The 15,642-nt window shown below is 35.6% G+C and overlaps 2 protein-coding genes across 2 annotated transcripts; both read left to right on the top strand.

Annotated features, from left to right (window-relative positions):
• The first annotated feature begins 6,423 nt into the window (after nt 1-6,423).
• On the top strand, nt 6,424-9,079 carry LOC144576306 (phosphatidylinositol 4-kinase gamma 4-like). The gene is made up of 2 exons (XM_078326639.1): nt 6,424-8,298; nt 8,389-9,079. The coding sequence occupies exons 1-2, from the start codon at nt 7,039-7,041 to the stop codon at nt 8,761-8,763; spliced, it is 1,635 nt and encodes a 544-aa protein (XP_078182765.1). The 5' UTR covers nt 6,424-7,038; the 3' UTR covers nt 8,764-9,079.
• A 3,657-nt stretch (nt 9,080-12,736) lies between these two features.
• LOC144576307 (putative serine/threonine-protein kinase PBL15) lies at nt 12,737-15,415 on the top strand. Its single transcript, XM_078326640.1, has 5 exons — nt 12,737-13,319; nt 13,880-14,015; nt 14,140-14,276; nt 14,371-14,494; nt 14,777-15,415. Exons 1-5 carry the CDS (start codon nt 12,894-12,896, stop codon nt 15,223-15,225), a joined length of 1,272 nt encoding a protein of 423 aa, XP_078182766.1. The 5' UTR covers nt 12,737-12,893; the 3' UTR covers nt 15,226-15,415.
• Nucleotides 15,416-15,642: the final 227 nt, after the last annotated feature.

The following is a 15,642-nucleotide window of genomic DNA, read 5'->3' as shown; positions in this document are numbered from 1 at the left end:
GCATGTACAAGTCTTGAGTTGATTTCTGCACGATAGTTAGTGTGTAAATTAATAGCTTGTAAAAATAATTAAATAATGTCTTGTCATGAAATGCCATGATCACGCGACTTTTGCAATACTCATATTAAAGTGAGTTCATAAAAAAATTATTGCAGAAAAATTAAGTTAGCTTGAAAAATAATACGATGCATAGTAATAGACATTAATTGACATTATATAACAAAATTGCCGATGAGACATTAAAAAGAACAATATATTTTCAGTCACATTATTTTTCAAATAAATTGAGTCCGAAAATTCAGAAATGACCACATGTATAGGTATAATTCACGAACAATGTACAAAAAAAGGTCGACACTCTTTAAAGCTATTCTCAGAATAGCGGAGCTATTTTCAGAACACTGCCATCTAAACGACAGATAGGAAATAAGAATAGCTCAAGACCAGCTCTATTCTGCTATTCCGTAAAAACGATGGGTTAGCAAAAATTCAACCTTCTGAGTTAGCGATATCAATTAAATATTCAAACGGCTCTATTTTTTAATAATATCTCCCAACTGCCTGTCTCTTTCTCCCAACCTCATTTATTTCTCTCTCCCAAACGCAAGAGCAGCGAAGATGAAGAATCTCGCCACCCTCTTTCCAAATCTCCGAGTTTGTGAGTAGAAATTATCGGAATCAACTACAATACTGTCTTCTCGGTGTAACAAGGAGTAGATAGAGATCCATTTTGCTCATTTTGTTGATTTCGTTAAGATGTGAAGAAGGTGCCTAGTTCAAGTTTTCTCCTCTTGATTCTCAAGGGAAGATATTCAAATTCATGAATAAAATCTAGATAATCCAACAAAACATTTCCTACATATAAGTTTTGCTGATTTTCTTCCCTTCTAGATCTAGGATTTGTTGATTTTATAGCAAAATATATATATTACCTAGTTTTTAATATGTGGGATTTTAATTTGGCATTTTTAATTTGATTCTCAAGACCCATTTTTCTTGATTCCCATAAATTTACTACTTATCTTCTATTAGCATTGTTGGCATGTTAGGTACTGGTACCACTGTTCGGTATTGACGTGAAAGGGTACCACTATTCGGTATCACTTGTTCAATTCATATTCAAAAGAGTAAATTGAACATGTAACTTGAGAATATTGTAATTTTTGTGTGTTTGTTTCTTCAAGGAAATAAGTAGCTGTTGCTAATTTAAAAAAAAAATTGAATTACAAGGATACCGTGTCTATTTGATGATACCGGGTAAGAATAAAACAATGGAGAATATATACTTTTATGATACTATTATTGTTGTCGACAACACACACTGTTACAAGTTGTCAAGCTGTTAGGATCGGGATTATAGTGTAATTAAGAGACGTAACTTCAAACTTAATCTATTTTTCTCTTTTGACAGTGACAAATCAGGTACAACGAGAGCTGTGTTTGCTATTTCTAAGGATCCAGTAGCACCTAAGATTGCTCTTCGTTTATCGGTGCATGAAATTCCTCTGTTCTCCATTATTTGATGAAAATTTTCTACATTTTTGTAAATAGATGTTGATGCAAAATCATGATTAGATAACACCATTAGAAAAAAAAACTAACAAAAAAGACTAAATAAATGTCCATCAAGATCAATCTGCAATATTATGTATATTTGGTACAGCTAAATATTTTTTTTGAGTAAGGTACTGTTAAATATTAGAAGAACCTCAGAATTGGAAGATTGGGACTTTCAGTTTTGATTGTTAGGTGGCTTCCTGTAATCCTATTTTCAGTTTTGATTGTTGTGCTAATCTTTGGATTTAGAAGGATTTTCAAGAGTAAAAATGAGAGAAACTGACAGAACCTGCTGCTGTCTAGAAAACTGCAGCAGGTTGTGTCAACTTTGGAAGCCTCAAAATTAGGGCTCCCTGAGTTGTATGACCATAAATTTTTGTGGGCAGTTAGGGAATAAAGTGAAGAAAATTATCATCTATTTCTTTGGGCTAAAATGATAACTAAATTTCTACTGGTACATGTTTTTCTCTGACAGGTTCAGTTTCTGATGGCATGTGATGGCATGAGGGCTTCGACCCTTTTTCCAAACTATGAATTTCTTGCTAACTTTTTTGCATTATAGACCTTGTATCTTTGCATAATTTATTTCTTACATGCTCTAATCTAAAAATGAACTTGAACCAAGTATGCAATTCTTTTTTGGCTAATTTGTTGTTTTCATGTAATTGTCAGATTGTGATGTAATTATACAGTAACAGCGAGAGACGGTGGCAGCAGAGATAAATGAGACGGTGGACAGTAGTGGCAGAGGTAAATTTCATGTCTTTTTTGTTTCCCTCATCTCTACGATGCCTTGTGATGGTATGAGGACTTCGACCCTTTGTCCGAATGTGAATTACTTGCTGATTTTTTAATCTGAATTTACTTGTCTAAATTAATTGTTGGGCTACTAGGTGAGAGATTCTTGGTAATTTTTAATATTTCCTAAGGATTGTAATATTTAATTAGTTAGCTATGGTGATTTTTTTTTGTATGACTTATTTTGAACCAATTATGCTAATTAAATGATACGAATTTAGAGGATTGTCAATTTATGCTACTGTGATTTGTACTATTGTGAAATATTAATGTACGTACATCTAAAAATGTGATCAATTTATGTATTTGTGATTTGTGTGATTTAATTATTTTGAAATTAAATTTGTGTGATTTATGTCATATTGTTTAATTAAATTTTAATTGTGATTAGATTGAAATATTATTGAAAAATATGATGCTTCATATTTACTAAACAAGCCATTATAAATATAAAAGTTAGTTGAAAAGATAAAAACAAATAAATCATTATTATATTCTTTCCCTCCATTTGCTATTCCTAACATACAATCCAAACAACATTTCTACTAATCCGGAATAGCTAAAATTAGTGCTATTTTTGAATCCCTTGGGTTAGCACTATTCTCAATCACTAACCCAAAAATCGCTATTCCTGCACTAATCTTTGCACGATCCAAACGCAAGATTTGCTATAATAATTAATAAATAAACTTAATACAAGTACGAAAGTAAAGAGCGTGCTATTCTAAGAGCACAAATTTAAATTTTGAGAACGGAGAAACAAAATTCTTTATAAATGTTACGTTACGAAATTTTTACAATTAAATTCAAATGAATTAAAAGCAAGAATCAAGTTAATTGTGTTAACAAAATGGAATTTAAAACCTTAATTTAGGTTCCTCTAATTAAGTAAGTTAAGTGTGAATCGAAACCGCGTCGAAATTTCGAGAATTTGAGACTTTACAGGCTCACTGCGTCCGCACTGGTAGGTGACTGCGGGTGACTGACCCGCACTGACTTCTGTTTTCCTTAAATTGCCTTTGAAATTTCTGTGAGTGCGGGTGGGTGCGGCCGCACTCATGATTTTCTGTGTTGAACTGAAATTGGCTAAGTACTGAGTGCGGGTGAGGCCACCCGCACTGCGGGTCAGTGCGTCCGCATTACGCTCGGACTTTTTCTGAAATTATGCCAAAAATCTACTAAGTTTTGGGTGCGGGTGAAGTGACCCGCACTGCGGGTGAAGCCACCCGCACTGCGGGTGATTTCTGTGTTAAAATTCATTCCAAAAATCTACTAAGTTCTGACTGCGGGTGAAGCCACCCGCACTGCGGGTAATTTCTGTGGTAAAATTCATGCTGAAAACTGACTAAGTGCTGAGTGCGGGTGAAGTGACCCGCACCGACACCGATTTTTGCACTGGAAAGTGCTGGAAGGACCTACAAACTGCCGAGTGCGTCCGCACTCAGATCCAATGCGGGTGAGTGATCCGCACTGGGTGATTCCAAGGGCTTATTTGCAAAATTCCTGCTCCCTCTCTCTCTCCCACTTCATTCCTTTACCATTTTAAGTGAAATTTCTGCCAAGAGAGAAGAAAAAGAGCGAGAGAGTTTCCCGTTCCTCTCAAACCCCCGATTGTTACGAGAAATCGAAACCGGAACCGAGTAAACGCCCGTGGATCTCTTCTAACTCTCCTATTCGGTATTCTTTTCTCTTTTTGTTTCTCTCTAAAATCTACGATTTCTCGATTTCTCGATTTCTCGATTTCTCTGGTTTTCGTTTTAAACTCGAGATTTGTGTTCGAATTGCTCGAGGACTAGTTCCTCTACACTCCTTGCTTGTTTATTTGTCAATCTTTTTCCCGATTTCCTCCGATTTGTGAATTCTGATTTCTAGGGTTTCGTGCCAAAACCCAAATTGAGTATAATCGTGAATTGACTAGTTTAATCCAACTGATTAGACTTATAATCGGTAAGGTTACCTTTTGATCTTGAATTTTTAGAACGTTTAACGGTTAATTTGAGGTTTTGACCAAATTAGGGTTTAACCAATCGGTAAATTGAATTGATCCGAGAACCAAAGTAGTGAAACGGTGATTGATTGTTACCAAAGTGAAATGGTATATGGCTAGAGGGCCTAGATGCATTTGTGCACCGCTATATGAGATTTTTAATAAGAAAGAAGGAACCGAAAAGAATTGATTTGGGACTGTACAAACCCTAAGTAAACGTATAGACCACTGAACCCGAATTAAACCAAGTAAACGTATAATATAGGTGTAGGCTCGGTCGAGCAAGATATCGCGAGACAATTCGAGACGCCCGATCCTTAAATTAAGCGGTACGCTCGTCATACTAAGGTGCGGGATTTTTGGACTTGTTTGATACTTTATTTTCAGGAATTAAACTGTGTATTCGTTTTGTCATGTTGAATATCATTGATTGCATCATTTGAATTGTGTAGAGCATTTGCATAGCCCAATCAAATTAAACTCGAATTGATGTGACTTGAGTGATTTGCATGCTGATATGGTTGTAGGTTGTGTCGATCTATTATGATCTGATTTGATTGAAAGTCACCGCGATTTGATTTGATTTGATTTGATTTGATTTAATATGTATGTGAATGGATTTACGAAGTTAAGCACTTGGATCCAATGAATTTGCCAATTCGGGCTGTATGCTGACTTGGATTCCCAGGATCCTAAATGGCCTTAGGTGAACGACCCTCGATATTCCCAGTACCGGTTGGGACGAGGGAAGGTGATTATGTTATGAGATGTGAATGGAACTCGTGGGTGACATGTGTAACGTCTGTGACTCGGTAGCATTCTCCTACGGGTTAATGCATTTTGAAGGTCAATTGAATATTACGACTATTGGAATGATTCCAAAGAGGATTTTCTTTATATGATTTGAACCAGACCGTAATAAACTGTTAAGCCAAGCGATTGCAGATGAGTGTCAGATAAAGGGTCCAGCGGTTGGCCATCTGTAGGCATCTGTAACCCTACAGATGTGGGTTTGATAATGGTTCAGCTCGAAAGAACATCTGTAATTGCTACAAGCCCTATTGAATTGAGTTATTGAATTGAGTTAAGCCAAAATATATGTTGTGTTTGAAATTCATCTTGGAAATTCCGTAAACTGTGTTCAGGTTGATTAAACTGTTGTCGAGCATTGGCATTCTGTTATTTATGATTATATATTTCTGTTTGAACTGTTATTGTTTGGGTTTCATTGTTGAATATAGAGTTTGATTGAAAGTCCAATAGTCTAAACTGTGGCAAAATTCGCACTGAGAATTTATTCTCACTCCCACCCTCCCGGTTATTTTACAGGTACTGGTGCGACTGATTTCGGAGAGGCACGAGAGTAGTAGGCCTTAGTAGCTTACCACTTGATAACCCTAGATATGTTTTGTTGTATAGATTTAGGGTAGGCCTTATGGTTAGTATCCGGATGAGATACTTATGTTGTATTATATTCTGACCAGACTGTGTACTCTGATTTGTGTATCTATAAACTTAGTTTATATTATTATCTGTTGAATTGTTGAGTAAGATTTGAATAGCCTTGTAAGTATACACGGCGTTGTATGCTTACGGCGGGAGACTGTTACAACCCGTGGCCGCGGGGTGTGACAATAAATATCTATTTTATCCTTTCTATCTCGTACTAACTAAAAAATACAACTAATAAAAGAAGTGAGAGAGAATTATGTTTTTAATTAAGCACTCAATATTTTATTTGTGCTCAACATGCATTTATAGATAAAGTTTTCTATCACCACTCGATATTTTAATATCTGTTCTTAAAATAGCATGCTCCTTTCTAAATCCCTCCAATTAACGATCCTGGACATTTCCATTCCCCAAAAAAACTAAACAGTTCCTACATCTCGGATAACATCAGTGATTTTTAAAATGGAGAGATTATAATCTCCATATTCTAGACACATCGCTTAAAGTTAAAATCTATTTGTAACAGACGCGTATATATCGTCGCGCGCTAGCTTCGCTCTATCTCTAACGGACGAAGATGCCACGCCACCACAGTCAAAGCCCCAATCCAAACCGTCCAACTATTCAACCCACTTATCCCCATTAATACCTCCATCTCTTCCTCTTTCCAACTTGATTCGCTCCAAAAAGGTGAGAGAATCCATCGACCAATCGGCGCCATTGGTGCGCTTCATTTCATTAGCTCATATTTGGTTTGGTTTGAGGTAGAACGAACCCGATTGCCTCCAAAGTCGCATTCTTTTGGAGCTAAGGTTTTGTTATTTTCTTGGTTGTGGTGCAGTTTCGGTGTAATCTTTCTCGATAAAATTGGTGAGTCGTTCGTTCCATAAATTTTTATTGACACTTTAATTTTTGTTGTTTTTTCTTCAGTTGGATTTTATCTTAAAACTCATAATCTTTTTCTCCATTTGTACAGTCTATTTTTAAGCTTTACATATTTATTTAATGGATCCTACATTACCAAATTGTTAACCAATTCAATATTATTTTGGAGTGTTTTTTCTTTTCTTCGTCACATTAATTGAAAAAAATCAATACTTTAGCTTGTCATTGTTGAAAATTCCTAATAATATAATTTTTTTGGCAATTTGGATCGGAATGTAAATCATTTTTAAAAGGTTTGATTAGTAATTTTTCTTTGTAGGGTTTCTGTTAAATTTTTGCTTAGACAATTTGTATGTCAAATGCAATCATTGGTAGAAACATATAAAACCAAAGGGGAAGAATTATCTCTTTCTCTTTTCCTTTCAAAATCCTTAATACCACCAAACTGCACCAACGAATCAATAACAATATACCTCTCCATACCGGGTCTAGAAATCATGACAATGCGGATCCTTGAATCTGACTCCATTTCATCCATTAAGCTCCGCATTCAAAATATAAAAGGCTTCATGGTGAACAAACAAAAGCTGATTTTTGGCGGTCGTGAATTGGCACATAACCTATCCTTGGTTCGCGACTATGGTGTTGTAAATGGTAACATTTTACATCTTGTAGTTCGGATTTTGGATATCCGTTTTGTAACGGTTAAAACTGTTTCCGGTAAGGAATTCAAGTTGCATGTTGAGAGGGGTCGTACTGTTGCTGATGTAAAAAAGGAGATTGCGAAACGGGATGGTAGTGGTGTTGATATTTCAAGCCATATCCTTGTTTTTAATGATGAGGAATTGGAGGATTTAAGAATGATCCATGACATTGGTAATATCCACAATGCTATGATACATTTGTTCGTTAAGAAATCTTCTAAGTTTATAATCCAATCCATTAACAAAGATCTCGAACTGTCAATTGCGGTGCCTAATGTTTTGGTTGAGCCAGTTATTCCAAACCTAAAAAGCAAGTTCTCTCGACCAATGAAGGACTTGATTGAGTCAACACTTGCTGGATTGGAGAAGGGGCACATACCTATCATGTCAAAGGAAGGTACAGGTGGAGCATATTTCATGCATGGGCTATCAAGTCAAGGATTTGTGTCTATTTTCAAGCCAGCAGATGAAGAACCAATGGCAGTGAATAACCCCCGTGGATTACCCATTTCAACAAATGGAGAAGGTCTCAAAAGTGGTACGCGGGTTGGTGAAGGAGCGGTTAGGGAGGTCGCAGCATACCTACTAGACCATCCATTAGGCGGGCCCCGCTCGTCAAAAGATGTTGATGTCATCGGGTTTTCTGGCGTACCACCGACTATGCTGGTACAATGTATGTATGGTAATTGCAAAGATTATAAACTTGGGTCATTGCAAAAGTACATCAAGAATTGCGGGAGTTGTGAGGAAATGGGGCCAGGGGCTTTCCCAGTGAAGGAGGTGCATAAAATATGTGTCTTGGATATACGCATGGGAAATGCAGATCGCCATGCGGGAAATATCTTGTTGTGCAGGGATGATGATGGACAGTACAAGCTGGTCCCAATTGATCATGGATATTGCTTGCCTGAAAATGTGAGTCTCTCTCTCTCTAGGTCATGACTATCTATCTATTTTCATTGTTCCATTCCTCTTTTTAAGCCAATAATGATTTTATTTTTGCAGTTTGAAGATTGCACATTTGAATGGCTTTATTGGCCGCAAGCCCACAAACATTTTGATTCAGAGACAATTCAGTACATAAACTCACTGGATGCCGAACATGACATCTTCATTATGAAATCTTATGGATGGGATCTCTCCACTAATTGTGCACAAACACTCAGGATTGGCACTATGCTTTTAAAGAAAGGTGTACATAATGGGTTCACTCCATTCCAAATTGGCAACATTATGTGCAGAGAGACCATAACAAAGGAGTCAAAAATTGAGAAAATAATACGCGAGGCGAAAGAAAAAAGTGCTTTCATGGAAAAAAGTGAAAGTGCTTTCATGGAGTGTGTTTCAACTGTCATGGATCGAGTTCTCAATGAAATGTAAGGAGAGTTCTACAATAAAGTCTCCGTCACCCGTATGTTTCTACTATGTTGTGTATCCCTATGTATCTATGTTTGAATGGATTAATGTGTGTAAATTGTCATGGCGGATGGTGGTTGTATGTATTGCATTATGGAGTGTTTTGTAATTATAAGTGGGGTTTTCATCGGTGGAGAGTTGCTGGACCCCGGCTCCATTGTTGTGGAGAGGTGAGAGGTCTTATTGTTGGTTGCAACTCTTTGTCAGGTTTTCTCAATAAAAAATGATGTATATTATTGTGGAAATAATGCATTACATTACACACATGAACTAAATGGAAGCCATAAGTTTGGCTAGTCTTTGTTTTATTTCTCTTTTCAGTTTCTTTTGCTTTTGTGGTCAAAATATGTCTTTTTTGTTTTGATTTGGTAGCAAGTTTTTTTACTAAAAGTTATCCTGAGAAAAGTCACAAATATATATTTTCTTTTTGAATAAAGTGGGGAGTACCCACTAGTTTCATTACAAAACAACACAGTTTTTACATCGCTAAGTACTTGAAAAACTAAAACATAAGTACCACACTAAAGGGAAAGCCTTTAGGCAAGTTTGCAAGAAATGAACAATTATTACAACCTACACAAAAAAAATTATCTAAACCAAGAAATTAGCCAACAGCAACTGAATTGTCAAGAGAAGATATAGGCTTTGTAGTGTCAAACCCTACTAATCCAGTATCACCTAGAAGTAAAACATCCATAGTATCAAACTCTTCTAACCTAGGGGTTGGATCTTCCTCCAAGTTCAAAGGGCTGCTTACCCTTCCCTGGGTATTTGACTCCGAAGGTATTATTAGAGCAACTGCCTGGTTTAATACAGTAACATCCATAGGTAGAATCAAGGTTAATTTAAAGAAAGATTCATCTAACTTAGATTTACACCAAAATGTAGTAAGAGCAATAATTTTTAAAGCTAAAGAACTACTAGAGGGAAATGTAGTATGATCAAAACAAACTTTATTTCTAGCTAACTATATAGTCCACATAGTAGCTGTCCTAATCATTTCTAATAATAATCTATCTTTAAGTGGTATCCAAGCATCTAACAGTCACAAATATAATCTATCTTTTATAAATATAGAGATTTTAAAAGGAAATAAGACCTTGAGATTCATTACTTCGGACTGTAAGTATATATATATATATATAGTTCCTTCCTTAATTATTTTTGTCAAGGATTATTCCATGGATTGTTTCATCTCATATACCACCTTTGTAGCTGTACAATACCAGTCGTTGACGTATGAATATGCTCTAAGTATACTCTTGAATGCTTTGTTTAGTAAGTTTGCACTGTCTATGATGGGATGGCACTGACAGTATTCTTAAATCCATACAGTATATATATATATATTTGACGCTATGAATGGATCAGGCTCGAAGTTGGTCGGCCCAGGCCCATTGTACCATGACCAATATATAACTGGATTAGTTCTACCAACAGCCCACTGGACCCACACTGCTCTTCATACTTCAGAGTAACTTTCAAGTTTCATCCGCTCAATGAATACGACAAAACTAGAAAGAGGACAAAAGCATGCTCCAAGTAAGATGTTCGTCTTTGGTTGTTGGTAAGCCAAAGCCAGGGCAAGAGATTTCAGGTCTTCAATGCTGACATGTAGAGATTGCATTAAATTCCCATTTCTAGAAGTTAGCTCCTATGGTGCTTCATACTTAACAATACCTATTATGTAGCGGGTTGTTCGTTTATGCAATGTTTTGTAAATACCCGCTATACAAGTATTTACAAAGCAAAAGTTATCCTTTTGAGAGGTGCTCAAGTCTAAAAAGTCAAGTAAAACAACCTCACATGACACGTCAACACCATTCTAACCACTCCGGTGATTTCTATAAAGGCACACGATTAGCCTCTTTCAGCTATACTTTTTTTAATTTATTTATTTATTTTTATAATATACTTTTTCAGCTATACTCCAGTGATTTCTAATATACTTTTTTGTTGGTTCAAAAATTTGCTAAGACTGCTTCTACAGATTTAGTGGGACCACGTCTTGATTTTCTAATTGTTCCTTTTATTGAAAGGGTAATTCTTATTAAATAAATAAATATAGGCCAATTTACAGTGTATAAAGAGACTTCCAAAGTATTAAATAGTATTCAACAAATGCTGCAAGGTTTTCGAACCCAGTATAAAATATAAATTTTTTTGCAAACCCTAGCTATTCATTTTTTTTTTATAATATTATTCACCCTTTTGTGAATAGTAAGTACATGGTTCACCTGCATAACAACACTATTAGAATAAAATCAGAAACAAAGCTATTGAATGATATGAGAGTCAATTGACCCTCATTTATTTTGAAAATTTTTGTACTTATATACAATTGTTTATATAGTATAGAGTAAATGCTATAGATACGGTAATATTGACGAGTTTGGCTAATATAATATCAGTGTCATTTCAACCTATATAACACCAACTCTAAAACCTATCAAATCGACTTCAAACGGTGAATCCAAACCGTTTAAACCGATCTACTTCATTAGTTGTGCATTTACATGCAAAATTTATAACTTTTCGAATTTATTTAGTATTAAGTCAAGCGGTCAAATGTGTGAGTTTTTAAGTTAATTTTAATACATTAATTTTTCAATATTTTTACCGCTTGATTTAATACTAAAATAACTCGAAAATATAAAAAAAATTGTATGTAAACGCATCACTCATAATGTAAATCTGTTTGAATGGTTTAGATTAGTCGTTCGAAGTCGATTTGATAGGTTTTAGAATTGATGTTATATAGACTGAAATGACACTGATGTTATACTAGCCAAACTCAATATTGACCTCCATTCGCAGCATAAAATTTTTATATAATTGACCTTATTTATAATGCTTGACCCTCATAACTTGAAAGTCTGACTCCGCCTCTAAATAAAGCAATTGCATATTAAATGAAATTATTATACATAGAGCACAAATGTCTGCAGCAAATTAATATGTAAAGAACATATCAGGTAAAAGAAATTAACACATTGAGTTCATGTCAAATATAAACTAGATGAACTGTACTCGTACTCTGAAAGTATGGGCAATATAAACACATCCATCAAATTAGATTCAAATTTTCATTATTTGTCACAACAAAAAGTCATGTAACCGGACTTTGAGATGTCTCCGACCGTATGGTGATAATATGGTCTTGTTAATTCTGTAATTTTAAGATTTTTTTTAGTAAAGTAATATATAACAGTATTATTTTCAATATATTAATTTTGATGATATTAATCTCCAAATGTTATACTTTTCCAATGTGAACCTTACCAATCAATTCTGAACAGTGAGGGTCCCAGTATCATTTTTGTATATTTATATCATAGAAAGTCTGGTAAGCAAGTGCTAAATATTTTATTTATTATGATGTGATTGGATATTAAGTTTTCAAAGATCATTTCACATCTTTTGAAGCATCTCTTTAAAATGGACATGAAATTATATTATTGTTACGGTCAAAGTTGTCCATCCTTTATAATTAGAATAACTTGAAATTAGGGACCCCCCCCTCTAAAATTCATAATATTATATTTATTTTTCTAAATTTTAAAAATTGACAAATTTATCCAATTTATTATTTTTAATTTAAACTCATATTAAATTGATAAATTACCCATCTTACTTTTGAAAAAAAAATGATATTTATTTTATAATTTCCTCTTAGAAAAGCAAAACATACACAGAACTTGCGTGCAAAAGTAATATATATATTAAAGCTCTTTTATTATTAAACTGCGCATTATTAATTAATTACTTGGATACTTTTTAGCCAATGACGTCTCGCCAAATCAGAAACTAGTACTATTCGAGACGGTGGGACCCAGAAACGGTAGACCCTCTTGTCTGATGTCTCACGTAAAACGTAAGCCTCCAAACTATAAACTATAAATATAAATAAACAGAGAAAATTCTAAAGAGCATTTGTATTATTGTACAGGGAGAGTGGTTGGTTAAGAGCAGTTGAAAAAAATATTGGAGCGGTTAGCTCCCCTTAATCCACACCTTTATTTCCCTGTCCTCTTACCTTCACACTCTGTTCAAGTTCAACCAACCCACAACAAGCAGAGACAGATACAGAGACAATGGCAAGTCGGCCATGGAAACCGGTAACCACCGGGAAGTGTTGCACGGTAGATGATCAAGTGATCATAGGTAACCTCAGCCGGTGCCGACCCTCCCGAGCTGACTTCTCGAAAAAATTAGCCGAGTTGACATCTTTCAGGCGCCTGAAGACGTCATCTGAGTTGAGCAGCCCCCGTTCTGCTCGGTTCAACGGCGATAGTATAGCGGAGTCGGGGAGGTTCGGGGTTGGATTGTATGCGTTTCAATTGAGTGAGTTGCGGGCAATCACGCATGATTTTTCGGACAATTATTTGCTCGGAGAAGGGGGATTTGGTACAGTACACAAAGGTTATGTAGATGACAAGTTGAGACCGGGGCTGAAGGCTCAGGCAGTCGCCGTCAAGCTGCTTGACACAGATGGACTCCAGGGGCACAGAGAGTGGCTGGTAAGAATCAAATTAACAAAATTGTTGTATATATGATCAATTTAAAAAATAATATCTTTTTTAATGTAAGGAATGTGTTGAGATAGTGATTGAAGCATAATTGTTGGAAATGTTATACAATCAGGTAGGTGTGTACCAGGATTTACCAGCAGGACTGGAGTTTGGTAAAAGAATTTTTAAGTCTAATTCTCTATTAAATAACCAAATTGTGTGGTTTTGTGTATGATACAGAATAATTAATAGGCAGTTAGTTACCTCTTTGACATATTTCAGGTCACTATTCTCTGTTTTATTAATTGCTTTGACTTTGTTTGCCTAGCACTTTAATGATAATTTAAACATAGCATTTCCTCATTTAAAGGCCATTAGTACTCTCAATAATGATTGAAAATGATTGGTAATAAAATATATTCATAATAGATTGGATAGTGAGTGAAAAATATAGTTTTCCATTAAAAAATGCCCCTGTCTAGCTTCTTAGGTTGTTAGAAAAAAATTCTTGCAATTAATATTTAAATCTGGTATAAAATTGGAATAATTTCCTAAATTTAATTTTGTAGGCAGAGGTGATATTTTTGGGACAATTTAGGCATCCTCACCTTGTAAAACTAATTGGATATTGCTGCGAGAACGAGGAGCGTCTCCTGGTTTATGAATTCATGCCTCGGGGCAGCCTCGAAAACCATCTCTTCAGAAGTAACATCTCTTTTCTTAAATTACATTCATCTTCTTTACATTTTATTTTCCGATTGGTCCCGCAACTTTCTTTGTATAGCAATAACCATGATGTGGTCGATCTGATTCTTTTTTATAACATTAGGGGTATCGACGACAATACCATGGGCAACAAGACTAAAAATTGCGATTGGAGCAGCCAAGGGGCTCGCCTTCTTACACGGTGCTGAGACACCGGTCATCTACCGTGATTTCAAGGCCTCCAATATTTTGCTCGACTCGGTCCTTACTTTTACGCCATTTTCACGTTATAACTATCTCTGATTGAAAATCAGTACAGGGCATATTAATTATTAGTATTGGTTCATTGTTGCAGGATTATAGTGCAAAACTTTCCGATTTCGGTCTGGCAAAGATGGGTCCTGAAGGAGAGGATACTCATGTTTCCACTCGGGTTATGGGAACTCATGGCTATGCTGCGCCTGAATATGTCATGACAGGTTCTTCCTTTTCACTCTGCTTCAATAAAATGGTTTATACCATAACATCTTTAAAATTTTGTTTACCAGTAATAAGCTACAGATTGAACTTGGAGAATAAGAATTTTGCTGCAGGTCTGCGACAGACACATATGACAAAATTGAAATAAAAAAATATATGAGATTAGAAAGGAAATAACTAACTATATTTTATGTAATTTAGAAACAATATTTTCCTTGCATAATTTAGAGGCAATTTTTTCCTCGCTTACCTGTTGTTACGTTTGATTATAATTATCACAGGTCACCTCACCACGAGGAGCGATGTGTACAGCTTTGGAGTGGTACTACTTGAACTACTGACAGGAAGGAGGGCAATGGACAAAAGCCGAGGAAAAGCCGAAGAGAAGCTCGTAGACTGGTCCCGGCCATACCTAACCAGCAGCCGGCGGCTCCGTTGTATCATGGACCCGAGGCTTGCCGGCCAATACTCTGTAAAAGGTTCACGTGAGGTTGCTGCACTTGCATTGCAATGTATCAGCTCAATCCCAAAGGATAGGCCGCGCATGCCAGCAGTTGTTGAAACCCTTGAACGATTGCAACACCTCAAGGACATGGCTGTGACTGCAGGTGTACGGTCTAAGGTCGCTTCTCCAATAGTCGGTCGAAATGCTATTTCGGCCAAAACTAAGATAGAGAAGGGAAGCTTGGCCAATGCTCGCCGGAGAGTTGTCTCTTCAAAGTTGGCCTAGCTAGAGGTCTGGCTAATCATTTTTATATTTACATAAGTCTGAGTGCTTGAGTGTGAAATTGTACCTGTAAATATATATTCTGCTTAATCATCAGTCATCCCAACTTGTTTTTTGTATGGAATTATCCAAATGAATCTCATCTGTTTCAGCTTATTATGGAATATTTCAAGTAGTTTGTGTAAGAATAAAATAATGTAATACTAGTTGATGTCCAGTAGAAACCAACAGGATGCACCAGAACTACAGCAGAACAGTATTGAACTATTGATCTAATCTGTACAAAATTGGATGCCTCTTTCCCTTTTTTTTTCCTTTGATTTTTGGAAGAACTAGATGTATAAAACCTTGATTCACCTGTTAAAATTTATTTGATATTCATAGGTAAGTTTATTAACATTGTCCTTTAGGTACATCTTG

The sequence above is a fragment of the Carex rostrata genome, chromosome 25, assembly GCF_964058835.1.
Source record: "Carex rostrata chromosome 25, lpCarRost1.2, whole genome shotgun sequence".
Classification (NCBI taxonomy): domain Eukaryota; kingdom Viridiplantae; phylum Streptophyta; class Magnoliopsida; order Poales; family Cyperaceae; genus Carex; species Carex rostrata.
The sequence above is the reverse complement of the archived record's forward strand: the minus strand, read 5'-3'. Positions and strand labels throughout refer to the sequence as shown.

What these genes read in the sequence shown, in the direction of transcription:
- LOC144576306 (XM_078326639.1), top strand. Translation starts at nt 7,039, where the DNA reads ATGCAATCATTGGTAGAAACATATAAAACCAAAGGGGAAGAATTATCT. An exon ending in GATATTGCTTGCCTGAAAAT is followed by an intron (nt 8,299 to 8,388) that starts GTGAGTCTCTCT and finishes TTATTTTTGCAG; the next exon opens with TTTGAAGATTGCACATTTGA.
- LOC144576307 (XM_078326640.1), top strand. Translation starts at nt 12,894, where the DNA reads ATGGCAAGTCGGCCATGGAAACCGGTAACCACCGGGAAGTGTTGCACG. An exon ending in CCAATATTTTGCTCGACTCG is followed by an intron (nt 14,277 to 14,370) that starts GTCCTTACTTTT and finishes TCATTGTTGCAG; the next exon opens with GATTATAGTGCAAAACTTTC. An exon ending in GCCTGAATATGTCATGACAG is followed by an intron (nt 14,495 to 14,776) that starts GTTCTTCCTTTT and finishes TAATTATCACAG; the next exon opens with GTCACCTCACCACGAGGAGC.